This window comes from Saccoglossus kowalevskii, chromosome 13, assembly GCF_978046115.1.
Source record: "Saccoglossus kowalevskii chromosome 13, keSacKowa6.1, whole genome shotgun sequence".
Classification (NCBI taxonomy): domain Eukaryota; kingdom Metazoa; phylum Hemichordata; class Enteropneusta; family Harrimaniidae; genus Saccoglossus; species Saccoglossus kowalevskii.
In genome coordinates, this window is record NC_140653.1 from 34097022 (window position 1) to 34124775 (window position 27754).

The 27754-nt window shown below is 33.0% G+C and overlaps 2 protein-coding genes across 2 annotated transcripts; both read right to left on the reverse strand.

Annotated features, from left to right (window-relative positions):
• Positions 1-3288: 3288 nt before the first annotated feature.
• LOC146735251 (uncharacterized) lies at positions 3289-17668 on the reverse strand. The gene is made up of 22 exons (XM_085507419.1): positions 17160-17668; positions 16372-16568; positions 15979-16120; positions 15071-15766; positions 14591-14649; positions 13898-14095; positions 12658-12702; positions 12400-12483; positions 11707-11772; positions 10806-10903; positions 10473-10596; positions 10184-10303; positions 9849-9916; positions 9211-9250; positions 8562-8652; positions 8066-8126; positions 7717-7768; positions 6984-7081; positions 5270-5405; positions 5069-5145; positions 4164-4220; positions 3289-3741 (listed from the first exon to the last, which is right to left on the reverse strand). The coding sequence occupies exons 4-22, from the start codon at positions 15702-15704 to the stop codon at positions 3597-3599; spliced, it is 2253 nt and encodes a 750-aa protein (XP_085363545.1). The 5' UTR covers positions 15705-15766; positions 15979-16120; positions 16372-16568; positions 17160-17668; the 3' UTR covers positions 3289-3596.
• Positions 15731-27458, reverse strand: LOC146735252 (uncharacterized). Its single transcript, XM_085507420.1, has 9 exons — positions 27386-27458; positions 21912-22085; positions 21027-21173; positions 19430-20812; positions 18689-18828; positions 17785-17986; positions 17160-17267; positions 16372-16568; positions 15731-15766 (listed from the first exon to the last, which is right to left on the reverse strand). The coding sequence occupies exons 1-9, from the start codon at positions 27393-27395 to the stop codon at positions 15731-15733; spliced, it is 2397 nt and encodes a 798-aa protein (XP_085363546.1). The 5' UTR covers positions 27396-27458.
• Positions 27459-27754: the final 296 nt, after the last annotated feature.

A 27754-nucleotide genomic window follows, 5' to 3' on the forward strand; every position in this document is an offset into this window, starting at 1 on the left:
CGAGATCTATTGAGACGGGTTATGCGCACGCCACTTTGGGTCGTATCTGTGAGCTCTCAAATAGGACCTCACGAATACGACCTACTTTACATATTACCCATATTGCATTATACAACATGGCCGACAGGTTAGTTGTGCTTGTTATTTTCTTCCCGTTACATACACGATGTGTTGTTTACTAGTAATCGCACGTTTTCCTAAACAGTATGTGAACCTTTGTCGCGTCGTCAGACAGAAATTCACTTTTTAACACATGAATTTTGCGTTTTTTTTCAATTTAGCCGAGTCGATTTATCACGGTGGAGCAACAAATTGATTTCTGTCCCTTCCAGGGGTAAAACAAAGATGTAACCTAGGCCCAACATTTTTCAATTTTTTTTATTTTAAAATGATCCTTCAGACATTTCTTTCTAAACACTGATGTGACCCTCACTGGGGGCACACCAATTAAGAGTCCTCTGTAGATCTTTGGCGGTAATAATATTTATCGGTCAGGGATTGAAATGGAAATTTTCTCCTGCATGCATAGTGTGCATGTTGAATTTGAAATTTACCTGCACTAACTTGTTGTGAAATGCACCACTTTTAAATAAAATTGACGGGTTCTCGATTGATGCGATTGTGAAAGAATTTGATTTTTTCTAGTTGTCTCACAATCTTTGTTGAACTTAATTTAGACTTCGTGAATATAATGAGAAAATGTTGTGTTAATTTCTACATGCACAGCGTGCACATTATATTTTGAGTTTCCTTGCAGCCTGGCGATTTTTTAGTGTCGATACGTGGGCAGTACTTACTGTAAAACATGTCTTTTTCGCTAGCATGTTATTTCAGCTAATTTTGCTAATCTGTAATTTCGCTAATTCAAGATGTCAAGAATTTAAAATAGAGTATATTCTCACAATGAAATTGTTTACACTTTAGCTAAATTAAGATTCAGTTAATTCATGCATTGAGTCAAAATCGCTAATATGATGTGCAGCTATTTAAACTTGTTTTACAATATTTACCGGGATTATAGTCGAACTCAGCCAACACATCTGCTTCACTGATATATTTTTGATTAACTCCCATGACTGTTTTGTTCTTGAATTCAGTAAAATAGTTTTGTACAGTAGTTTATTTCATCGTAATAAAACACTTAGTATAGATAAATTATTCGTTACCCTTGCCGCCATGTATCGTTCATTATTTAATTTTACCGTGATATAGGGCTGTCTGTACTATGAAATCAACAACTCTCCCAGACTATTAACTCCGAAGTTCTACTGCTGGCTGAATTCAAATCTGGCAGTTTGGCAGTCATCTGTCCCAGTATATATATAATGTAGGCTAATTGTCCAGAAATAAGACGGATTTTTGGGGTTTCAGACCGTGGATAATTGAATTTTATGACATATGCTTGCTTTACATTACCAAACTGTTTTAATTTTATAATTTTGATTATTTGAGCAAGGGTAAAATCCTATACCAGGACATAGTCGGTCTGTCCCATAGACGTCCATGTATTGAGACGAATAGATGGTCAAGCCCCTATACATTCAATTCAATGACCTGATACGTGAATATGTCATGTATTGCATATCATTGCAAGCCTCTTTTGTAAAATTAGATTTTTATTTTTATCCAACGAAACACAACTACCCTTTTGCTGAGGGCAAACCTTGTTCATAATTTGGATTTTCCTGCGACATTTGTTTGGGCAGCTTGATATTGTGTAATAATGAAAGACACATTCATGGTAGAAACATTCATTTGAGATGTTACTTGACTTTTTTTTACAATCAGTTTTCAACTTCACCTGCCAACAATTGTATGTTAGTGGTCACTCACTTTTTGGGATACTTATTGTGCACAGGTGTGCAGTATAATGTCGCCAGAAGACTTAGTTGTTCGGTAAAATTTTGCAACAGAAATGATGATACAGAAATGATATTGGATTGATCTTTAAATATTCTATGAATTCCTGGACAATAAAATCACGATTCCCATAATAATTTTACACACATGTATAACTATATGTTTTTATAGTATTCAGTGAATGGCACTTGCATGGCTTCCCCTTTTGTCTGATGTTTGGTAGTGCACTTTCACTTCAGCGAAAGACGAAAACAGTTGACTGCTACAACTCAGAAACTTTGTTCAAATTTACTTAAAGATGATTCTTTTTTTTTTTTAAATGTCTATTTTAGGGCAACCAAAACCAGAGAACATAATTGTGTCGGCATTTCACAGGCACTTTTAAAACAAAACTTCCTACTTCTATAATTTTTTTTAAACAGTATCATCTTGTTATAGAAGTGGCTCTTTGTATAAGGAGCTGCATACATTTAATATTTGTGAACTTAACATGTTCCTGTTTTTGCATGTATGCTTCTTATTGCCTCAATGATACTATAGCCAAAGTATCGGTCCTATTTGGCATATTTTACCACAGCTTGCTTTTGTTAACCCTCACGTTCCAAATGATGATCAATTTACAGTATTTGTAATGTGATAAATTATGTATGTAGGTGTTGTTTATTATAATAAATAAAATTGTGGCTAATATTCAACTTTCATCAAATGAACATGTACATGAATTGGATTTAATTTTTAGCTGTTTTGGGTGGCTTATAGACTGGATGAACTTTTATGAAGTCTATGATTCCCTTTCTCAAACCAGTGAATTTATAACCTGATGAAAATCTGCTGAAATTAGACCAAGTAAATATTCTACTTTTTTTTTTTAATTATAGAGCGCCCTCTGGCGGTTGCTCTGAGAAAGTAATAAAATAATTTGAACTGATTAAAGTTGAAGATTGTATAGCAATTGGTTATGTTTTCTAGAAGCTAAAGAAAGAATGATGCTAGATATTTTGACCTAACTTCACTACCTGCAAGTTAGGTACATGATTACAGTTGTGTGGATGGTACTGTTTTCAAAACTTAATGGTCAAGCACCACAATTCATAGCTGCAATGTTGCAGGCTCACATCAGATTCAAATTTTATTGTTTTTGGTCTTGTTAGATAATGTGTGGTGATAGGGTGTAAGAGTGGTTTCAATGGTGACGTGATATACATGTTGATCACTGCAGTTCAACACTATTATGTTGACTGGAAACAAATCCTTGTTAACACATGCAGAAGCCAACTTGTTTCTTTTGAACATAAAATAGGACTTTATACCCTGGTACTCTAAGTCGATAAAACTGTGTCTGTTTTTAACTAACAGTTGTTTCTTAAAAGTGAGGTATTAAATTAGAACATGACAACATTTGGTAAAAAACATTTAAAACAAAAGTCCTTTTTTTTTAAAAACAAAAGTCATGTTTATTAATCCTATAGAGTTATGTGTTAAGGATTTGCTATCAAAAGAGACAAACAAAAATCACATGTGCAATTCATAAAAATAGACTTAAAAAGGCAATCAAGTTGTGAATATGCATGTGAATCTGGGAAACTAAGTTTAATTGCACAGGATCTGAAATTGGAATAGTATCCTACTATTCTATCATCTTAGCCTGAATCATAAACGGAGAGAGCAGTTGTGACAATTCAGGTAATGAACAAATCTTGATGTTTATGTAGAATAGTAATTGAACAAATAAGGCATTAGTTTTCAACATCAATAAACTCTTCCTGTTCAGTACCATCCACTGTTGTCATCTTCATCTTGCTTCTCAATTTCATGCCCAATAATACAAAACAAGTTTTCTGAATAACTTGGAAATAATATTCTTTTCTAACATGTTGCTTCCTATGTGAAGAATTGTAAAATAAATGAATTACATTTAACGTAAATTTTACCGTAGTTTATAATAAAATGTTGAGATGGTGATGATCTAATTATTCACCATATTCCTCTATATTACTCACAGGATACACTGTGCAACTTTGTCTGCTATACAACTATTGTAATTTTGAGGTTATTAGTGGCAATAAATTTTCTTGGAAGTCACTGCAAATTTAAATGGCAAATGACAGTTTTTGGAAAATTATCATTACTTAAAATGCTCAATGAAATTAATGCTCACTGGCTCCGGAAATTTGGGAAATTTAATTGATCATAATGCATATAAGACCAAAGAAGGACTCCTGCAGGTTATGGATGTGTACTTTATTGTAGTTGTTTTATAATTCACATACCATGTCATATATATAAAATTTTTGCTTACTTACTCCATTAATGACTTGCTAATAATCTCAATTGTATTTGGTATCTGGTATTCAGTTTCCCTGAAGTCAAAGTAAGAGTAAATATCAACACTTAATTACTGATTGTTCTTGCTTACCACATGAGTTATTTTGAACACATGAATTGTTTATTAGTCCTCATTTGGGATTTATTGATTGACCTCTATGTGTACATGTGTACATATATCTGTCCATTTAACTGAAGCTGTATTTGGACATGTCTTGGCTGAACACACCTTCACATAAACATCATACACTTTGATTCTAGATGGCTGAATGAAAGTCATTTAAATGTTAACAATTCTTAAAAATCTTGCTGTTCTGCAATTTCAAAACTACTATAAAATTTGTATTTGTATTTCTATTAAAATGGTACAATGCAACAGAGGGGATGCGGTTTCTATTAGAACATCTACACAAATTAGAAATTGTGATTTTTTCGTTCTCAATTGTTCAAAAAAAATGCGGCTTCTAATACAGGGTAGATCTTCGTCGTACATGAATGGATTTTGAGTATACTTTTTACATACATTGGAAATTATAGAACTTTGTACATGGTTTTGTGTTTTTAGACCGGTTTTAAAATGGCTGACTGGTGACAATTTTGTTTTAATTTACTTCTGACATGCCTTGATCATTCATTTTTAAACTTTATAGATATCATACAACATGTCATACATATGCTGTTGTACAGCCATGTCTCAAAGCATCAAATCAAATACATTATACACCATGTCATTTGTTCAAAAGGACTGGCTCATTTCAAATTTATTCACTATTGAACCAACAGGGACTTTTTTATTCATTATTATTATACATCTACATGTAGCACCAGATCTTTACATATGAAAATTTACAGTGTGCATTTTTCATTTGCTGCTTAAACCTACCATGCTTGGCAAACTTGTTGTGGTTTTTTGCGTGATGTAAATGAATCCATGACCTTTTTCAGAACGAAGTTCTGTATCTGTAATTTAACAGAATCGTTAGTATATGCATGTAAATTGTAGTAGATAGTGATTGACAAACAATACACTACAGTGTGTGATAAAACATTAACTCACAAATTACAACTAGCTTTAACTACTTACCTCATCTGGTATTCTTCGAAGTACAGTTTCATACTGGCTCTCTACATTCTTGTCCTTTTTGCAATCTTTTATGTTTGGTTGAGTAAAATATTTACATGGGAATTGGTGGTGCCATAGAGCCTGGAGTGGTGTAGTCCTGTAAGTGTAATTGTTATTTTAATTAATGCAATGATCTGCATCTCTTTGAATGATGTTTATCCATGATGAGGCTCATACTGTGTCAAATTAAGGTCACATTGTCAGTGCATGACAGGTGTTTTTACATGAGAATCAGCAGAAATACTAATACTAGTATTTGTAGCAATATATTTTTGAGTTTTTATAGTCAATGCTCAAGGTGATTAATTGTTATCTAGTCTTAAATTCTCATATCTTCATATCTATCAACCTTTTTTAGCTCCGCTGTTGACTTTGTCGAGCACAGTTTATCATATAAGTGATTGTCCGTCGTCGTCTGGCGTCCGTCGTCCATGTCAATGTTTTACTTTTTCAACTTCTTCTTGAAAAGCCTGAATGCTTTGATACTTTGTGTACATGTACTTTGGGTAGACCTCTCTCAGATTTGTTCATTTTGTAATGATATCATTAATTCTCTAATTTTGGTGAATATTTTTGTCATTTTTGGTAAAAAGTGTTATTTTCAACTTCTTGTTAAAAACCGCAAGTCCAATTGCTTTGATATTACATATATAGATACTACATGTGGACCACTCTCAGATTTGTTCATTTTGTAATGATATCTTTAATTCTCTAATTTTGGTGATTATTTTTGTCATTTTTGGTAAAAAGTGATATTTTCTACTCCTTGTTAAAAACGACAAGTTCAATTTCTTTGATATTACATATATAGATACTACACGTGGACCACTCTCAAATTTGTTCATTTCATGATGATATCTTTAATTTTCTAATTTTGGTGAATATTTTTGTCATTTTTGGTAAAAAGTGATATTTTCAACTTCTTGTTAAAAACCGCAAGTCCAATTGCTTTGATATTACATATATAGGTATACTACATGTGGACCTCTCTCAGATTTGTTCATTTTGTAATTATATCTTTAATTCTCTAATTTTGGTGAATATTTTTGTCATTTTTGGTAAAAAGTGATATTTTCTTCTTGTTAAAAACCACAATCATTTATGGTGAAAAATGATATTTTTGAATTCTTGTTGAAAACAGCAAGTCCCATTGCATTAATACTATGTACAATGTTCATTTTCTAATGATATCTACTGTTCTTTAATTGAAATGTGCATTGCTAACAGCGGAGCTATCTCGGCCGAAAGGCTACTTGTTTACATATACACTAGAATAGAAACTAGATTTTCCTGTCACAGATTACCTTTGTTGCAATTAGAATTTAAAAGCCTGGCGATCATCTTGTGATTCACATGACATAATAAATGAATGATATCTACATAAAAATATTGCATACCCTTCTCTCATAAATCCTTAGTATAATTTAATGATGCTTCTACTATCAAATTCTCTAACCAGATCCTTGCATTGTATTCAACATAGGGAAGGGCATCAATTATCCAATCCTTATACACAATGTTAGCTAATATCAAAGTCATGTACAAATTAATATGTTAATATGTCAAATTTTATTGAGTCCAAAAACATACTGAAGCGCCATCTGACCACTGAGTGTACATTGTAATGTATTCATATTAAATTGTTATGTGATATAACAACACAGAACATTCTTACCTTGATGATGGGTTATCATGTATATTTGGATTGTCTAGGACTACTTCCTTCATAACATTAATGCACTCATTGATTGTGTCAATCTTGTGAAATCCAATCTGGAAAAGAATGTGGTAAACATTAATTAGGGAGAAGGCAAAATTAATTAATTTCATGCCAACTTGTTAAACTGTACTATCTTTAGGGCTAGGATGTCTTAGACAAAATAAGAGTTACAAAAAGGAGGTTAATCAATGCACCAAAATGTTCACTACATTCACCTGGTTTGAATGAAATTTGACAATGCATTATGGAAATCCAGTTCTTCATTGGCAAAAACATTGAATTTTTTGCATTTTAACTTTAAAATAGCCATTATTTGGCCATTTTTTCTCAACTAGTTGATCTCTGTATGAGTTTGCAATCATTGATCACACAATTGGTATGCTGGAAGCAGGAAGGTCTCAGAATGTCATCACATAGTGTTTTGAAGCATGGTACAGTCTTTGTGAACTAGACTTTTTTGTCAAAGCAAGTAATCATTCTGGGACCAACCACAATATACGGTTGCATGTGACGTCAAGACAACATAATTAGTCTCTATGAACCCTATGACTTGAGCCGGCTCGAGCCAGCAAAAATAAACCCTTGCGGTTGAACCCCGATTCTTCAGATGTGTTCTACATAATACTAGTATAATATAATTCTAATGGTGCAAACACAGTTGTATGTTATGATGGATTTGTGTACTTACCTGATTCATGTCCCATTCTTCAATCAGATTTTCTTTTAAGCACATTGGGTAACTAAAAACAGAAGTGTATTTTATATATCATTATAAGAAAAATAAAAATTTTGACTTCGTCTCCCTTATGTAGAGTAAATAATGGTACAATGCAACTTAATACATAAATGCTCTGGTACAATTCACAGATCTGATTAGTTGTTGGTTAAAATCCATGCATATTAATTGCATAATTTATGTGCTTACAAATTTCATACTGTACTAATAATAATAAGCATACTAATTAACTGTCTTTTATACTGTTCATATTGATTTGTACAACTTGTTGTATATTTCATTGAGTTTACATAAAATTTACCTTTCTTCTGTTTCTTCCATTTTCACATTCAATGTCTTGTTCACCTTTTCATAGTGTTTTTCTATATTACAATGGGTAGAAAATATGATTAGTTATACAAAACAGATTCTGTTGAACAAATGTACCAACAGGTACATGTAAATTGTTAAACGTTGTTAAATCTGCAGACACTGGCAATTATACCTGAACCATATCTTTAAAGTCATGTTGTCTGCAACATTTTTGAAAGCCTTTCAAATTTCTAGTATTGGAACACCAAAAACAAAAATAAAAAAGCATGGTTTTAATCCTTGCCAATGTTATTTTGAAGCCATGTAAAAATACAAAATTAGTTGATCTCTGTAGTGATACTAAGTGAATTTTGTTTTATGCTGAAACCACTGAATAGACATAATGTGGTGTGGGGCAAAATACTTTGCTTGAGTGAGTACACCTTGTAATCTGCAAACATTTTGCCATGTTTGTGCAATCTGTATTTGTATTGTTTTTAACTTACCAGTGGTTTCCTTTTTCTTCCTACAATGTGTGATACATTTTGTAGTTGACGCAGACCTCTTACACATTCGGTGTTCTTCAAGTATTGAGTCCTGTAATTTAAAATAAAATAAATATGTTAGTTTCAAAACTATGTGATACCGGTATACTATTTTGAACATGAAAGGGTGCAGCCTCCTTTCAAAATGCTGGATTCAGGGCTACTTGAACATTTGACTTGTAAAATAGTCTTCCTGCAATCCCTCTCCTTTGGAAAACTTGAGAAAAAAATAGATGCAGCCCTCTTATTTTCTGGTTGCTGGGGGAAGTCTATCACTTTAGTGATTGTGATAAATTTTTGACCATATTCTAGCTAATACTAGTAGTGACTATTGACATAAAATAAACAAATCTCATAGCAGTCCACCCAAATATCAAAGCAATCAGTGGTTTCCAAAAACTTTAAAATAATATTTGTGACCAAAAATTACAAAATTATTTAAGATATCATCAACAAATACAGTCTCAAGAATTTATACACGTATACTTTCAAGGATTATAGTATTCTGACCGAACTTGTACTGGTTATCAGGCAGATATTTTGTTATCCCTGTTAATAGTAAGAATTAGTAATAACAGCACAATGATCGACAAATGTTAACTCCACTTACCAATGTGTGATTTATTTTTCTTTTCTTTGTAACTTCTTGTCTACGTAAAATTAAAGATACACTGTAAAACCATGCTCTCATCCCAAATTGTGTTGGCAAATGCATAACAACAAATGAATTTTTTTTAAAACATCATTAAAGTTAGTTTTTTTCGAAAGGAAAATATGCTGCTGACAATATTACATTATTTTAAGCAGTCATTGGAAGTCTTTGCAGTCAGTGTATTTGTGTACTAATGTAAATATGTATGTGTGCCTTTTGCATGAATATCTGAAGAACCATGCCACATTTCAGTGAAATTTGGCATACAGTCGCTCTGTGATAATGCACAGACCTATTTAGTTTTAGGTTTAATTCAATGCAAATTCTCTAATTTCAATAGAACAATGTACTGTTACTTGGAAGCCCTGGGATAATGCACAGACCTATTTAGTTTTAGGTTTAATTCAATGCAAATTCTCTAATTTCAATGGAACAATGTACTGTTACTTGGAAGCCCTGGAATAATGCACAGTTTTTCGTTAAAATCTGTGCGTATTTCATAAAATTTGCCAATTTTCAGCTGGTTCCACAAAAATCCCTCAATAACAAAACTTGATATTTAAATAGCATGTTTTTAATATGTATAAAATTTATACCTGTTTGATTCTGGAAATACTTGTGGAAGATCCTCATCACTGCTTGTATCATTGTCAATCAGTATCTCCTGAAAAAAAGTTCAATCAATATGTATTTCAGATTATATTTTGTTTAGTAGATCTCTCTGTCGTTAGTTATTACCGAATTGCATACGTTTACGAACAATGTTTATAATAACAATTTTGAAAAATTAAAATAATTCCAATTTAGTTACACTGTGTATTTGATAAACAACTTATAGCGAAAATATACCTGCCACATTATTTCACAAACTTGTGACAATATTCAACAGTGTTCAGTAAATGGGCAACTACTTTTGTGTCTGTCTACTAACCTTTTGTTTCATATTTTCATAAAACTCTAAAAGTTGAAGTGCAATCTTCATTCTCATGATGTTGCTGCTGTCAAATGTCATTGAATCCATGGCTTGTCCAGTAGTAATACACTTTGCAAACTGAAAATTAGAATTGCATGCACAATTTTGAGTACAAGGCTAAAGTAATATATATGGTCAAGGAATTGTGAAACACTTTCAAAAATGAAATCAGACATCATGTCCAATATATTGTTATTAATATTTTTTCTCTGTAGTATATATAAATGTATTGATGTCTGTTACTTACCAAACAAATGTATGCACCACAGCTGGATCCATCATTTTGTACTGGATGCCATTCTTCATAGGCATTCCAATTAAAATCAGGTACAGCTTCATTCAGCTTCTTTGAACGAATCTCAAAATATTTACTAAAGCGACACAATAAAATCACATGAAAGTTATTAATATATATTAACATTATGCAGGGTTTCAGTTGTCTCAAAATCAGTTTAGGACATTTTGTCAGACTTGAAAATGAGTGTCTTGATTATTTGGCATGTTTTGAGTTTAAAAACAGTAAATAATTAAATAAAATTAAGGACATTTTGAAAAACTGAACACCATATAAATTACTTACTGCATTAATTTTCCATGTTCTACTTGTTGTTTATTCCCTTTATCTACATGGTGTAATGGATCAAAGTATTTGATTTCTCGTGTTATGAAGTCCATAATCTGTAAATTCAAAGGTGTTAAATTACTCATTCAAGCGAAATTCATGTTATATAAAATGTTATTCTAGATATTAATATGTAATAGTATGTGAATGATTTTGTTTCGAACCAAGGAGCTGGATCCAAAATCAGCATTCCATTAAAAATAACTAGTATCAATTCCAAATTTAAATCAATAGATATCTTAAATCACATCATAGTTTAACTGATAACTTCACGTATGATTTCCTTCTTCAATTCACCGTGGAGACACATCAGTATATGGCACCTCTGTGTTTGATTTTGTCAACCTAAATACATGTTTATAGTGAGAGTTCTGCCAATTTATAATGACGACGTGACACCCTAAAAAATTAACCTTAGCTGGCCAAGATTTGATGTACATAATTTAATTTTTCTGATCTTGTTCGTGTTTTTCAGATGGACTTTTTTGATTTTATGAATGTTGTGCCATTGCTGATCGCAATCAAACTTTATAAGCAGGTTATATAACATTAATGTCATTTGTTTAATGGTCTGATTCAATATGGGTGACTCAATTTAGATTTGTTTGCTATTTTACAACAGCTGTGTCATGTCAATTTTGGGCATTGTTAATACATGTGCTTCATCAAGTTTGTTTCCTTGTGAAAGCATGCAATAGAGGCCTTCAAGTGGCGTTATACAACCATTCCACATTTACCTTGATAACCATCACGATTTTAATGTAACCATTAGGGTTTGTATACTGAGTATTGCTGAAATTTAGAAGTGAGAACACTTGCTATTTAAACATTTCAATTTTTACAGTGTTTATTTACTTACAAGTAGAGTCCAGTGATTGTTGTCATTAATAGGTAGAAAAAGAAATTTCACCTTATTGAAATCAACCTGCCAAGAAAAAGTTTAAACACTTGTATTAGTATTCTCAGAACAGTGCTCACAGAGAGGAAATTAAAATTGTAATTATCACATTTATGCACTCACATGAAAATAAATAACAAGCATGTACAAAATATTAATACAACTGAATAAATAAATTTAAAACTGCCGATGCCAGTTTACTGTAAATCACCTCTCAACACTTCTCAACTTGTCATTCTTCAAACTTTCCCATACATCAGCCAATGTTTTGATTCAAAATGCAAAATGTTAAAATTCGGTTGTTTAACTTGTGATACAGGTACTGTTGTACTGGTATACATTGTGTTAGTAAAATTTGATTTATTTCATTTTACTAAATAGTTTTCTGTATGATGTCTGAAGTGCTCAAAATAAAATGAAAGACTTTTCATGTATGTACACATACCTTTGGCAACATTAAATACATGCTATCAATTGCTAGGTTATAAGTGGGTTGCTTAATACCGATGACAAATTACAGTTGCCTTAATTCAGAAATTACCCTTTGTCATGGTTACTTGTTATATAGGTCAATTACATGACCTATATAATCCTACTTAATCATGTGTAATTTTCTACATTAAATGCTTTTTTGTATAAACTAAATTAACAAACCTTTTTATTCAGGTTTCGTTCTATACAACCTATGTCATCATTTGATAACAGTTGATACAATGATGGATCAAAACATACCATGTGCTGAAAATATGAATAAGTGGGAATCATTATTTCTACAATAGGTTATATTTACAATAGTATGCCAGTGACAACATGTTAAATATGTGAGAAAAGGAATTATTTAATGTTGTCCTTTTTAGATTCAAAACAGGTGCATGTATATCAATATCACATGTGTAAATTATCATGACTTGCCTGATGTGCTTCTGTTATCAAAATGTCTATATAAGCCATTATTATCTATTATAAAAAGAAATATATCAAGTTCAACATATCTTAAACCACAATTATGACATCATAGTATTTTATTGAGCAGTGTTTATTTCCCAGAATAGATGAAACTCTTGATTATCTAATAATCTTCTCAAAATCCCGAGTTCGGGGATTCAGACAATATGCTTTACCTTGTTGAAAAGTTGTTGAGGCAGACCAGGATTATTTTACCATGATCAAAGTGAAGAAGTGAATCTTCCTGTTCTCTTTTAAGTTTACTCATGGCCTGACTGGTTTTCAAACCTTGTGACTTCATTCATATCAATCCAATTGTCAAGTGGTCACTCTGCTCACTAAGCTATGCAGTAGTTTGTTGACAGTTCCTTTATCCTAATGGTTTTTGCTCAACTAAAATGATTTTAATCACATAGTGCCATGCGTTTGTGCAATGCTGAATGCATTTTCAAACGATGGCCTGAGGGACTGTTATAGACCTCTACACAGTCATTCAACACTGTAGGGAAGTTCTCCTGTAGTACATTGAGGTGATTGACAGATAGAATATAATCATTAAATTACTAACTAAATCGCAAGTTACAGAAGAAAACGCAGTATTTTATCACAACTTTCTTTTGACCACATCTTTGTTGTACATCCCAACTGGAATGACTTGGACTGCCCCTTGAAGTAAAAAAATGGAACCTGACCAATTTCTGGAGATGGATTGTCAGACAGTGAACACATGCATGACAATTCAAATCCCATAAATTCACCTTTCCATGCAGATGAGCTCTGCCCATATGCAAATATTACTATGTCATCCAGATGCATGCATAATAAATAGAATTTTGCAAACACTTTACTTGAAATCATTTTAGTTGACACAAATTTAGGCCTGACAGACTGTCAACAGTCTGGCAACTCATGATGATATATGTTCATACAAGTCTATTTGTCGTTTATGATTATTATTGTTCATCTACACTAAAATAGTTTCAATACAAACGCATGCAGCAACCACCTGGACACAAACTTTGCTGTAATAATCATTATCTGTTTGATTTAGCATTGATTGGATTGTGGTCAAGATGCTCAAGTCAGATAACCACTGCCCTGGTGTTTCTGGCTTGATATTTGTAGTTTGTGTTTATCCATTATATATTTACATATTATCAGAAACAGGCAAGGAATTTGAATACATGTACTCCCCATTTGTACTTACCTGTGTGCAAAAATGACCTGTTGCCCACTGATCCTCTTTGAGTACATCTTTAGCAGTTATATCAGCAAGTTTCTTCTCTTCTGATGAAAATGGCCCACCATCAATAGTTTTAAACATCCATCGACTTATTTTATATGTTTGTGTCCCAGCCACTATATCATTGTTTAGCCATAACTCAATTTCCCACAGTTTGTGTACCTGCAATTTAAAATTTATTCTTGAATGATTGTAACTATTTTGCTCAATTGCTAAGCAAGAAATTACCCGTTTGATTAACTATTAGGTGGTTGTAACTCATAATTGTTGAGAGAATAATATTATATAAGCTTGGTTTGTTAAACTACTAAGAAAGTTGTACCACTTTTGGTCTTGTGAATCATTATTGCGCCATTCCTATATTTCAGTAGACCCAATTTTGTCTTCATGTAGATTGTATACCATCACATTCTATTCATATGCAGAGCATAAATAGTTTTTGTATATGTATAACTATAAACCATCATTGTATGTACACAACCATGTCATTCCTTTAACAGTAAATGACAAAGTGTAAATAATAAACCTACCTACTGTTTTTTCTTCTGTGTGGTTTTTTTAATACAAACAAGACGTTTCTGAATCGTCCAATGTTTCTTGGTATAATTTTAACACTTTAACTAAATTTTTAATTAAATCATCAAAAATTCTACATACCTGATCTTCACGGGCATCTGTTCTACATGTTTGTTCATTTTGAGAGTTACCTGAAAACGCTGTTAGTCATAAAAAAAATTGGTAAATAGTTTGATCAACTCTGAATTCAAAATTGTATGTATAGTTGCTCAATTTTGTGACTAAGAATCAACCCATTTAGTTTGGATTGGATTGGCAGATGAATTTAATATTGTATCTTTCTGTGATGGTGGATGGGATAAATTATTTTATTATTTATGGCATGCTTTAACCAATTTCATTCACATCCATATGATTTGCTACTGAATTAATTTATTTTGCAATTTGTAGACTCTTGCTGGTTTTAATTTCATGTGTCATTTATAAACAATTATGGTACACTTCCTTGTACACTATTTGAGTGCAAATAATGACTGTTATTGATAATGATAGTTGATACATTCCCACTGTGCAACAGTTAAGTGGTTCTAGCTGGCACTCGTGACATTGATGTTCACTTACCACTGAACTCTGATTGAGATTGTGTAAAAGGTAATCCCAACTTGACCCTTCCAAGATCGTCTGTGGTGATCTCTGTCTCTCTGCATTGTTTTTTCATGCCCGCTATCACTGATGAATTCCTTGTTGAATTCCTAATTTCATTAATTAGGCGCTGTAAAAATACATGAGTGGTACTGCTCATGCTGTTCATAAAGTAGCTATTGCGACCAATGTCTCTGAAAAGTTGTTCAGCAGTCTGCGAATTAACTACCCCCTTCAATTCAGGCACATTACCAATTCTTCGCAGCACTTCTTTTTCATTTTTTGTATTGGCCTCGTGGAATCTGTCAAACATTGCATACCGTGTACCTACTCCAGTTATTGGATGAAGTGTATTATCCATCAATGTTTGACAGTCAAAACCACTACAAAAAACATCCTTCACCCATGGAAAATGAACTACCATTTTTTTATCGAGTCCCAATTTAATGTTTTCCTCTGTTGCTTCAGCGACTCTACCTTGATGTGGATGAAACATCTGTGGTTCCCGGTTATTGCCATGTGCAGCAATGAGATGAGCCATATCAACAATGCAAACAGTTGGCTGATGCTTGAAAGACAGTAGAATGTCCACATAGTCTCTTGGGCCTTCCATTCTTAGTGGGCATTTTATTGCATATACTATCCCGTGTGGACAGGTTGCTGCAAGAACACCTCCTAAGCAAGGAGAAAAACAAATTCTTGATTGTTTGTGTACAGATGAGTTCAGTATTCAACTTAAGCAAGTTTATAGGTCAAGAAATACATTTACATTGGAGCATATTCTGAGGTGAAGAATACCTGGGTTACCAAACACCACATTATTTGTATGTTATTGGTTACATATTATTCTTAGGTAATTCTGTTAAGTAGTGTTTTGTTTTGCTTACCTGATGCACCCCATATTTGAGCGAAGATCTTGTCATATTTGTGTCGTGTTTTTAATAAATGCTGTATTCTGAGAACACAGTCAGATTTACTGCCTTTGTCTGACACCTTGAGTGTTTTGCAGAGTGAACGAAGAGTTTCTTTCTTTAATGAAGCAGATAATGGCACTGATTTATTGAAGACAACAAATACATGCATAATTTCTCAAATAATGTGAATGCAAGTTATGGGGTACTACACGAAATTAATATTATTTGCATATTATGATTTCTTAAATTGCTAATGTTCTTCATTGTGTGGCCAAATAAATGGGTTTACCGAATAATATAACAAAATTGTCTGGGCTTGACTAAGTTGTTTAATTGGTTTTTAATACTTTGATTTGTTTTCTCTACCTCAGAATGGTGTAATAGTTCAGTTAATCTCTCTTCCTCAATTACTTCACCGTCTAGTACTTCTTGCCCATTATCTGTTTCACGGTGACACTTTCTGTGTTCTGTGTTAAAAACTATGTTGTTTTTTCTTGTATTCTTACCAATCCATGGTGCCCAGTAAGTATACGATGGTTTAACACTGTACTGGTTCTGCCTGCCTGTTGTAAAATGAAATAATTAAGATATTTAATTATACCTGATGTGTGGTCAAGTTAGGAATGAATACATCTATGCCAAACTGTGTTAGTGATCAGGAGGACATAACACACATATCATCGACCTAACTGACAGATTGAAGATTGAGGGCAAAATACTGTAAACCATTAAAACTGTCTATTAGAATTGTTAACATTTTCAGATTTTGTGAATCTCAACTGACAAATATTTTCAATTCTCTATTTTTGGCGAATATATTTGTCATTTTTGTTATTTCCAACAAGTTCTTGAAAACTACCAGCTTAATTGCTTTGATACTTGGTTATCAAATTGAGCTGGTAGTGTTGAAGAAAAAGTCTTATGGATGTGCGTTGTTCGACTTGACTACCACAATGTTCTTTTAGGACAGCAGAGCTATTTCACTGCCAGGTTGCTTGTCTACAGCAGAGTGTTAAAAGGGTTGATGAAGTGGACAGCATGAAACATTGTGATGTGAATGAGATGAATCAAGGTTTGATTATATAATAATTGGTTGCAAAATCTTTAGTATTATATTGATTAGAAACTTGTCTTGTAGTTTATTCTTTACACACCTGTGCTGTATGCTCTTGCAATTATCTCTTTTGTCACTTGCTTCCAGAATTCTTCTGCATCTACAGTATCATGCTGATCAGAATTAGCTGGAACCTCTAGTTCACTTACTAATAAGTATTAAAAAAATTTCAATAAATTTGGCATAATGTTGACACTGATTTATATTGGCCCACTGGATTATCATATTCTCTTGTTAACTCGGTTGTAGACAAAAATGACAGAGAAGAGCTGTTCATATGGGTTTTGATTGTCTGTCGTTCGTCAACAGTTGCATTTTCAACTTGAAAACTACTAGCGTGGATACTTGGTACGTAGGTGGACCTTTGTCAGATCTGTTTTAGTGAATATTTTTGTCATTGTTGGTTCAACTTCCAGGCCCATTATATTTGTAACAAGATGATAACAATTGTTATTGCCATAGCAACAACCAAATAAACTGCCATGGTCGTGATATGGCAAGAACACTAACAACTATAGTCATAGTCATACAGAACATTATCCCCTTTGTTTTGAGGAAGACACTTAGCAGAGTTAGCTGAGCTAACCTCAAACATTAGGTCACTTGTTCCTGTAAAGCACCATCTCTCCATGTGACAAGACATGAATAGTCAATTATAAACTTGCCATTCAATTGGAAAGCCACTTTTCTATTTAAATCCAGTGTCAGGATTGGTGGATGATATCCACATTGAACGCAGTTGTAGTTATAGGAGTGGTCATTCAGTGCCTCAAAATGACAATATCCATTTAATATATCACTTTCTGGTAACTTCTCCTTCCAAGTGCCTTCAAATGCTTTTGTTACACGACCAATAGCTGAGTGAGACTGAAAGATGCATTGAAACAATATTCTGTGAAAAATTAGCAACTTTGTTTAGTGTTGGATAATGCAACTACAGATGATATATGTAGCACAACTGCCCTCTTGGTGGTATAAAAACACATTTTTTTATATTGTATGGTATATATAATACGGTATATAATATACAGCTACAATGTTTTAATAAATTGTGATGCAAATTGTAATAATTTGTTGAACATAATTTTTAATTGAAATACTGATCTCAGTAATTTGCTTAAAATAATTTGACTAATTTATTACAAATTGATCAGGTCTATTTTTCTGAAAATCTTGTAATACAATTTGTGTCGTTATTACAAAATGCTCCTTTACAAATGGGACTGTCCTTTATTATATCAATACTTTGACAGTGTTGTTTTATTGCTATTCCTAAATATTATATATTGTAAGTCAAACTTGTTCACTTTCCAACAGTTTCATGCATTCTTTTTGAACTATACATTAATTCCAAACTCAGACAAGCAACATCTTATAATTTTATTGTGCAAATGTGAATTACATGAGCTTGTGCAGTGATAATGGATTTGACTAATATTTTTGTTTAGAATGAGACTAATATCAAATGTACCGGTAGTATATACATAGTACAAACATGCCTTTTGTTTTAATTGTGTAACATGCATAATATCTCATTATGCTTCCATAGTGAGCAATTTTTGTACTTACCATTAAATTGTTTCTTAGAAAAATACACATTTGCAGTGATAATAGTATATTATCATTAAAGTTGTGGATTCCATCTGCATATTCTTGATATCTATAAAACACACCACATTTTGGGCACTTCTTACAACATGTTTGGACACCTACATGTGATATGGTAAAAGTAAAGCCAACATTCTTAAAATTTCGTGTGAAATACTTGATCATCTGAATATTCACATAGTTAAATATTTTACATACTGTTAAATCTGCATTAGAAGCTGCATCCCTAATAAAAGTCACATCCATTCTTGAGAACCCAAAATTCCCCAATTATCATATGTGCAGATGCTTTAATAATAGAAGCTATTCTGTTGTATTGTACCATTTTAATAGAAGCACTGCTTCTAATACAGATTTTACAGGCCTTATGAATCTCAATCTCAAATTGAAACTTTGATATTCCTCTTTCAGATGACATGATATCTGGACATAACTTTTTTCTGCAATCAGATCTCCAGCTGCAATTAATTTTTAAACAGGTAAAATTACGTGTTGACTATATTCACAACAAGTGTGGTTTCTGAACAAGACATAAGAGACTTGTGCAACAAAAGATTTTATCATTTGTTCATCTGACTGAATGAATATTCCACAGCCAAGTGATGAAAGGCAAGTTGGTTCACACCAATTAGACATCTGTATGAATATTGTGGTGAATCAAATTCATCAAATTCTGTCCTTTTTGGATAACTCTATACATACCTGAAACTATACCATTCATTGTTATAATCTTGGCTTTGTTGGATATAACCATAGGTGATGTAAGTGGTTCATCACATATGTGGCACATGGTTTCAGTTGGAATTAAACATTTCTTTTGTGAAACATCTTGATTTATCATATCTTGTGGTAATTGTGCAGGTATCAGTTTGGCTGTTAGTTGATAATCAATCATAATATCCAACAGTTCATCTGATGGTGGATACATGCATCTATTTTCTGCTTGTTCATTGTTTTGTGTTGTTGTGACATGCATGTCATCATCTGATTCTGTCATAGTTTGCAGTCTATTTGGGTATTCTTGAAACACAAACAGTCTTGCAAGCATTTTATGACAGCATCCTTTCCCAGCTGAACAAGGGCATCGAAACTTGTTGGCCATCTGGTCAAAGGTTACAACTACCCTTTGAAAATAGCTGTACCAATTTTTTTCTCCAGTAAACACGGAGAAATACAAATTTCTCTTCTTCACATCACAATCTGAAAACATTGGGTGAACTAGGTCAACTTCTTGTTCAGTAGCAAGTTGTTGCATTTTTTGACATGCTTCTTTTCTTTCTGTGGATATAATTTTTACATTTGTTGCCTCATTATATGTAGTTTCCTGTATCTGTGGTGGGGCCTGATATGAGGCTGAATACAGGACACTTTGGACATGAACACATTCATATGAGGGAAAATCACCACGTGAGGCTGCCTGCAATGTCGCTCTGCAGGATGGATTTTCACATTCAACATTTTGTGGAAATCCAGCAACTTTCTTCTGAATGTGAAGTGGATAGCCAGTTCCTTGCATTACCTTTGATACCATGTAAATACCATTTTTTTTATCAACACAAACTGATTTGTGATGTCTCTCTTGACGCACAGTTAGTCTCTTGCTATGCATCTCCCTTGAATGCCGAGAAAGGTGTTTTTTCTGCATTATGCGAGAACACACTTTACATTTGACAGTCTGTTGGAATTTTGTTTTGTTTTTCTTGACTCTAATTCTCTGGTTATCATGACCATCATCCTCTTTTCCTGTGTCCTGGTCACTTCCATTTTTTATTCTTGGACCAGTGAACTCTGCCTTGGCACTTGGACCAGAGGGCTCTGCTTTGGCACTTGGACCAGTGGACTCTGCTTTGGCACTTGTTCCAGTGGACTCTGCTTTGGCACTTGGACCAGTGGACTCTGCCTTGGCACTTGGACCAGTGGACTCTGCCTTGGCACTTGGACCAGTGGACTCTGCTTTGGCACTTGTTCCAGAGGGCTCTGCTTTGGCACTTGGACCAGTGGACTCTGCCTTGGCACTTGGACCAGTGGACTCTGCCTTGGCACTTGGACCAGTGGACTCTGCCTTGGCACTTGGACCAGTGGACTCTGCCTTGGCACTTGGACCAGTGTACTCTGTTATGACAAGATGAAATTCAGTTTAGCGGTATCTGTCAATTGTTGCTATGTATTTTTTGTCAGGTAATTAGTAACAGTCACTGGAATCTAAAATTATGGTCAAATTCATGAAAATACTGTCTTAAAACATTTATTGGTACATCATATATAAATAGGGAATACTGCAGAATATCATGCTTCTTACCATCCCCAACATTTCTTGCATGTTTTTTCTTCAGGTGGTTAATTAAATCATCTCGCCTTCTGATTGATTTTTTGCAGAAGGCACAATGAAAATGAACTTTGCAAATTCCATTATGACAGTTTTTGTTGCACTTCAACATATGAAACCCTGTGGGAAAAAAATACGTGTCATCTGTATTTGCTTTCAAGATTGCATTGAAACATTCGAGTAATAGGTGGTTAACACTTATGACTTGTGAAGATTGATATGTATTACAATACAAGACCAATCATGATGTGTATGACTAGTCACCAAGATGTGCTTACTCATTCCAGACACCTGGTACCATTGCTGAGATGTTAGTGGTTCATGGTGGTCAGTTCTCTATTTTGTTAACAGTGATCTATGTATCATGGACCTAGTAACATTTTGTGACACTATTTATTCTTTTATATTTTTTAGAACAAGCTGTATGGAAACCAACATATCTGCATTGTATACTGGATATAATGGAAATTAATGAAGGCTAAACTAGAATGATCAACATTGAATTGATAGAATATTTTAATTTATAATGAATGTATTCCTTTGATAATCATATTCAGATGTGTTCATTTGTTACCAATTTTTTAATTGTTTCTTTATACAATTCTTTATTCTCCTTAGTGTTTAATTTTGCTTGTTTTTCACTGTAATTTATTAGAAATCCTAAAATTATATTTGCTCATTCAATAATACTTTATTTTAATAACAAAGACCAATCAATATATCAAGTCAAAGGCTTATCCTGCACTTGCCTAGAATAAACAAGTTTAAACTTCACATGTACTTCATGTTCCAACTCTTCTGGGAGATTATAAATGCTCGTTTGAGTAAAATTTGTTTGAATAAAGAAAAAGAAAATACCTTTGAATTCTATATGATGTTTCCAGTGTCTCGTCTTCATGTGAGTGATAAACTTCGTCTTATATTTAGGCTCAAATTCAAGGCATAGTTGACAGTCCACTTTACCATTTATATTCAGTGATTGGAATCTTGAATTCCATGTATTTTCATCACAATCAAATATACCAATACTCTCTGAGATTAAAACAATAAGTGACAGTTACCATTATGACAAACTCAAATTACACGAGATAAGACAGTGGACTTTTGAAAAGATAAGGTTCAAAATTGTTTTTAATAAACATAAAAATATTTGTATTCCATTTTTCTAACAAATTTAACATATTGCCCACTGAAAGCATTCTTAAATATACTGAATGAATGAAGGAAAACTGCATCAGATAATGTGTTAAACTTCCAAGAGCATTCTCTAAATTTATAATGTGTAACAATACCAAGATCTGTTTGATTGTAAAGTATGACTCGCTGTCAGTAAGTTGGAAGATGCTGCCCTAATCCCTGTTTGAATTCACTAATTTTCAGATTATATATGACATGAAACATTATAAGTCTATTAGAAGTCGTATTTTTATATGATGGGCAGATGAATAATTATTAGACCATAGATACTGAAATGACGGAATAAAAACATGTTTTGGCACATTTTTTACCAAATAATACTGTAGAATACTTTATTTTCACTTGGAATTTATTTTCGCTGAAGGGCTGCTTCAGTGAAAATAAAATCCAGCGAATATACATTTTTTTCTGTGTCTCACATTCAACTCATCAAAAATCAGTGAAAATAAATTCCATGCAAAAATGCTTTTTCAGCGAAAATTAATTCCAACTAAAATAAAGTATTTCACAGTAATATATGCAATGTATGAATGAAACCAGGTAAAGGCAGGACTCTGAGAGAACATAATTGTTTTACTCTTCTGTGCAAAGTGTCAAAACTATGACAGTACTACACTCTCAAAGATATGTAATGGTACTTAGATAGCATATTAGCATTGTTTTCTTTATGGGGTTGTCAATCATTTTTGGCATCAGAATTAGACAATTATATTTTCCCAACCAAAATCATGGCATGTATATTTTTCTTGCTTAATTTTTGCTTTCTATTGCTACACTATTTCGAAACTTTTATGCATGTAGTTCATGTCATATTCTATAAGGGACCATGAGATTAATGCTATTATTCTAAAAGGGACCTTGGAGTTAATATAGAACATGTACTACCAGGGGGGGGGGGGTACTCAAGATATAAAAGGTTTTTAGCTCCACTGTCGACTTTGTCGAGCGGAGCTTATCATATGAGTGATTGTCTGTCGTCTTCCATCGTTGGCTATGTCAATTTTTTACTTTTTAGACTTCTTGAAAACTACAAGCCTGAATGCTTTGATACATGGTGTATATGTACTTTGGGTGGACCTCTTTTAGATTTGTTCATTTCAATTCTCTAATTTTGATGAATATTTTTTGCTTTGATATTACATATATAGGTACTACATGTGGACCTCTTTTAGATTTGTTCATTTCATGATGATATCTTCAATTCTCTAATTTTGGTGAATATTTTTGTAATTTTGGTAAAAAGTGATATTTTCGACTTCTTGTTGAAAAGTCTGATTGATTACTATACATATTGTTCATTTTCTAATGATATTTTCATTTCTTTAATTGAAATGTGCATTGCTAACAGCGGGGCTATCTCAGCCGACAGGCTGCTTGTTATACAGGTACGGTATACATTTCCCAGCATTTATTCAATTTATATCCTGATTCTGAGAGTCTGATATTCACCAGTGTGATAAACACATAACAATCGAGTCTAGTTTTCATTATGTAGTATAAATGTATTTTTTCCAGCAAACTTTGACAAATAGTTTTTACCAAAACTGAGTATTATTAATATAATTTCCCTCTATGATTGAGGGACTGTGGTCGAATGTTAGATTTTGTGCATGTCTCTCTCAAACGGAAGGTCAAGTGTATTCCCCACAAACACTGCTATGTCCGTTCTAGAGAATTAAACCAAATGTTTTTGAAAAATCAATGTAAATGCATTAATTATTCACTGGGTTTTAATTTATCTATTTTTGCTGATAAGTAAAATCCACTAAATTAAATCTACATAAACATGTAATATAAAACTTATTGTTTCCTTGACAAATTCGTGAAATTAAAACACAGTGAATACAGTAACAGTTATTACTTTGTAGCCATTATGACATTAATTCCACCCCACAGTATAGTTCACAAATCATGGGAACCACAGTTTCACTATGCTTTGTCTTTTTTTAACTTCCTTTGTAGATTGTACAGACACTAACATCTTCATTATTTAGTTTTGTTTTATATTGCCTTTGATATATGGCCTAATAAAGTTTGCAACTTGGGGTTTATTTTCATAATGTCAGCTGTGACTAGTCATTAATGTTGTAAAACAGCTGGCCTGAGTCATATGTTGGTTCATACATGATAAGTGTAGGTTATAAAGTAGTTACGCAATAGCCGTGTTCATGTTTATACCGGGGGGGGGGGGGTAGCAGTAGCTTTGACTAAAGAACGCCCATCTTGTTAAGAATATGCAAATCAATATAAATAAATAGAAATGGTAAATCCGTAGACATGGGCAAGGTGTAAAATGTAATAGATAGATAGATAGATAGATAGATATTTTATTTGTCACAAAATTTAGCATGAATGAAAAAAAAACATACAATAAATCAATGGTCAAGCAATAGGCTATTTTATTCGCCCGTAATTTGTACAAAGATGTTATTTTTTGGAAGCGTATAAAGCACTATTCAAATTAAATGTCCCATGCAATTTCCAATTTTGATTCTTAAACTCAAATTATCAAAAATATTATGAGTATGTAAAACGTAACTAGGAATTTGTTTTATCTGTAAAGTGTAAAAGCCTATTTTTTACTGTAAACTTAAAATGCCATCTTTATTTCCTGTAACCTGTACGAGCTGTCCCCCTTGCTCTCCCTCTTTTAACGACAGGGGTAATATTTTTTACCTCCATGTTCTACGGTTATAAAACCATACCAAGGCAAATTCAGAATTGCAGATTGCAGAATAACTGGAAGTACTACATGATGTCATCGTCAGTTCATTTTTTTGCGATAACGATGTTCCTAGATGTTCTTGCGTTGTTTGCCATTTTAAAAATTGCATATCGAAATAAATTGTTATTATAGTAAATCTTGCAAATGGACGTTCAATACAATGGTCATTCGGATGCTTAGGGACTGTGGCTAGTGCTAAGCATTCGCGCTCCATTTGTTAGCCCGTGCTCAAGATCTGGACTGGGTCTTAAAAAACGATCAGATTTAACCCGTATTTAGCGTTTATAACCCCATGCTATAAGCGTTCACGCTTTCTCTTCGTTTTATTTTACTTCTACAGTTTATATGCATGTGCTTGAATAATTGTACACAAATGTCGTCTTGACTTCATTCTCATGTCATGGAGCGCATGCTCATGCCAAGTGAAGTGATAATGTAACCTTCAAAATTTACAACTGTTTGCCAAATCATTGTCCTCAAAGTTAATTCAAATTGGCTTTACAATTATAACAGATCGTTTCAGTACTAGTATTCGACTCTATCTTGACTATCTTGACACAGCATGGATGTATTTACCTCCATTCTACAGTCTCTTGTTTGTTTGTTTTTTACTAAAAAAACAACAACTATTTCATGAGTGTACAAATACCATGGTAACCTGGCTTTCACAATTTATACTCTGGCATTATATTTAATTTTATTCAACAACAAAAATCACCGACAAACAAGAGATTGTATGTCCAGGCTCTACTTGGAAAGTATGGGCTGGAAGTGCAAAGTTTGGATTATGGTAATCCACTTTTAGTGTGTAACTGTTAACGTTAATGCTCATTATTTAATTTGTTGAAGCAGTCTTGATACGCGCCTTTAATATTTATATTGTCAGTGTGAATGAAATATGTTAGTAATGTGTAGGCGTTCGTATAAAAATTGGAGTGTCGCCCACCATTATTGTTTCCATGGAATATCCAATTTATTTAGCTTATATTTACTTGTTCGATAGTCGCATTCAATTTTACCTACTGTAAAAGAAATAACCGTTGTACAAAAGCACTGCATGTTGTGTTTTATTATGTTTTTCATCGTTTCTATTTGGACTTCAATTCTAGTATCCATCTTTCGTGTATTTGTTTGCTTGTTATTATTGCGGATAACTTAACTACTCTTAGTACTGCTGCGCTTACGAACGACACTGTCACATGAAGGGAAAATCCGCAAATCGATTAATTTATATTCGGCATTTGACATCAAAATAACTGGCCATTATAACATAGAGGGTAATGGCCATGGCCACTTAATCTTATATTGAATTAGAAGACACGGTAAAAAACGCATGATATTACTACATATAAAAGAAGCTTTTCAAAATATAATTGAGTTTCATCCCCAAATGTATTGATGGCGAGTGTCTTCAAAATCGTGGTTCATCGTGCAAAATAGATTGTTGAAGTGATTATTTTTTTTTTATGAAATATATGTATATTTTAGGCAATTCCATGACAGGTTCGTGGATTTAACTAAAAACGACAATCCTGGAATAATGCGACACCAATGTTAACTCTACATGGACGATCAGAGTTTTACAACACTTAATAACAATACGAACAAATGCATGTATATCATAGAACATGGTAAAACTCTTGCACATAATAAACATTGGGAGGTCACCAACTTTCTGTTGTTACTACGTTATACTAAAATATGTTTGAATATTTAGAGTAGTAACCAAAATACATCATGAATATTAACTTTTGAAATATAATTGTTGGTATGTATTGGTTCTTAGACATTTCAGCTTTGTCGTCCTATACTTTGTTTAGTAATTCGAACTTCCCAGATTGCGTAAAAACGGATAGTTTCGCTATTTGCTTATTGTGACACCCCCAAATCGAGTCATTTACATTCTCAAAAGTCAACAATGGTTTAGTCCCCTATTTTACGCTACGACTCGAATTTTTTATGCTTCACATGTTATTTACCTTCAATTATGTTTTGGTGGTTATCACTCTCGTTCCTGGTTGTGTATAAGATTATATATATATATAATTTTAGATTGGACATGTATCCCGTTTGGGATACATCAATGACAGCTTTTAGGTTAAAGATATACAAGCTAAAAATTAAAGATTATAATACCAATTTATATTTGCGCAAGTAGCCCGAGCACTATACATTTCATCGACCCATCACGGTTTGTTCATCTGAATATTATTTATAATGCAGACCATATAAGACAATATAACTTCGATATATAACCCCCCCCCAAAAAAAGCTTAAATAGGAGCATTAATATACCTGAGCCAAAGAGGGGCGATTTATAACTTGCATTTGCGATACATAATTAAACCATTACTCGTATTATATACTGAAAGTATACAGTAATTCGGCGTTCAATGCAAAATGGACTTACCGTTATTCATGGCGAGAACTGGAAAGCTTAACGTAGCTGAAGACGTGCGACCCAACGTAGGCACATCAGACCGACAGCTCTATGAACTGTTCTCTGACTAGAAATGGAGCATCAACTGATCAACTACCAAAACTTTATTGGACCTTTCATCCATGATGACATAATCCAATAAATCATGTTCGTGACATCTGGTCAGTTACGTGTAATGTGTCGGATGACTCATAGCAACACAAGTCAGGGTCGTATTGCAAAATTCGTAATTGAACAAATAATCGTGTGCATCTTGTATTCCACACTTTGTAAAAGTACTGGAAATATTTCCAACTCCATTGAATTTTACACATAAATACGAATATTGATGATTTTTTT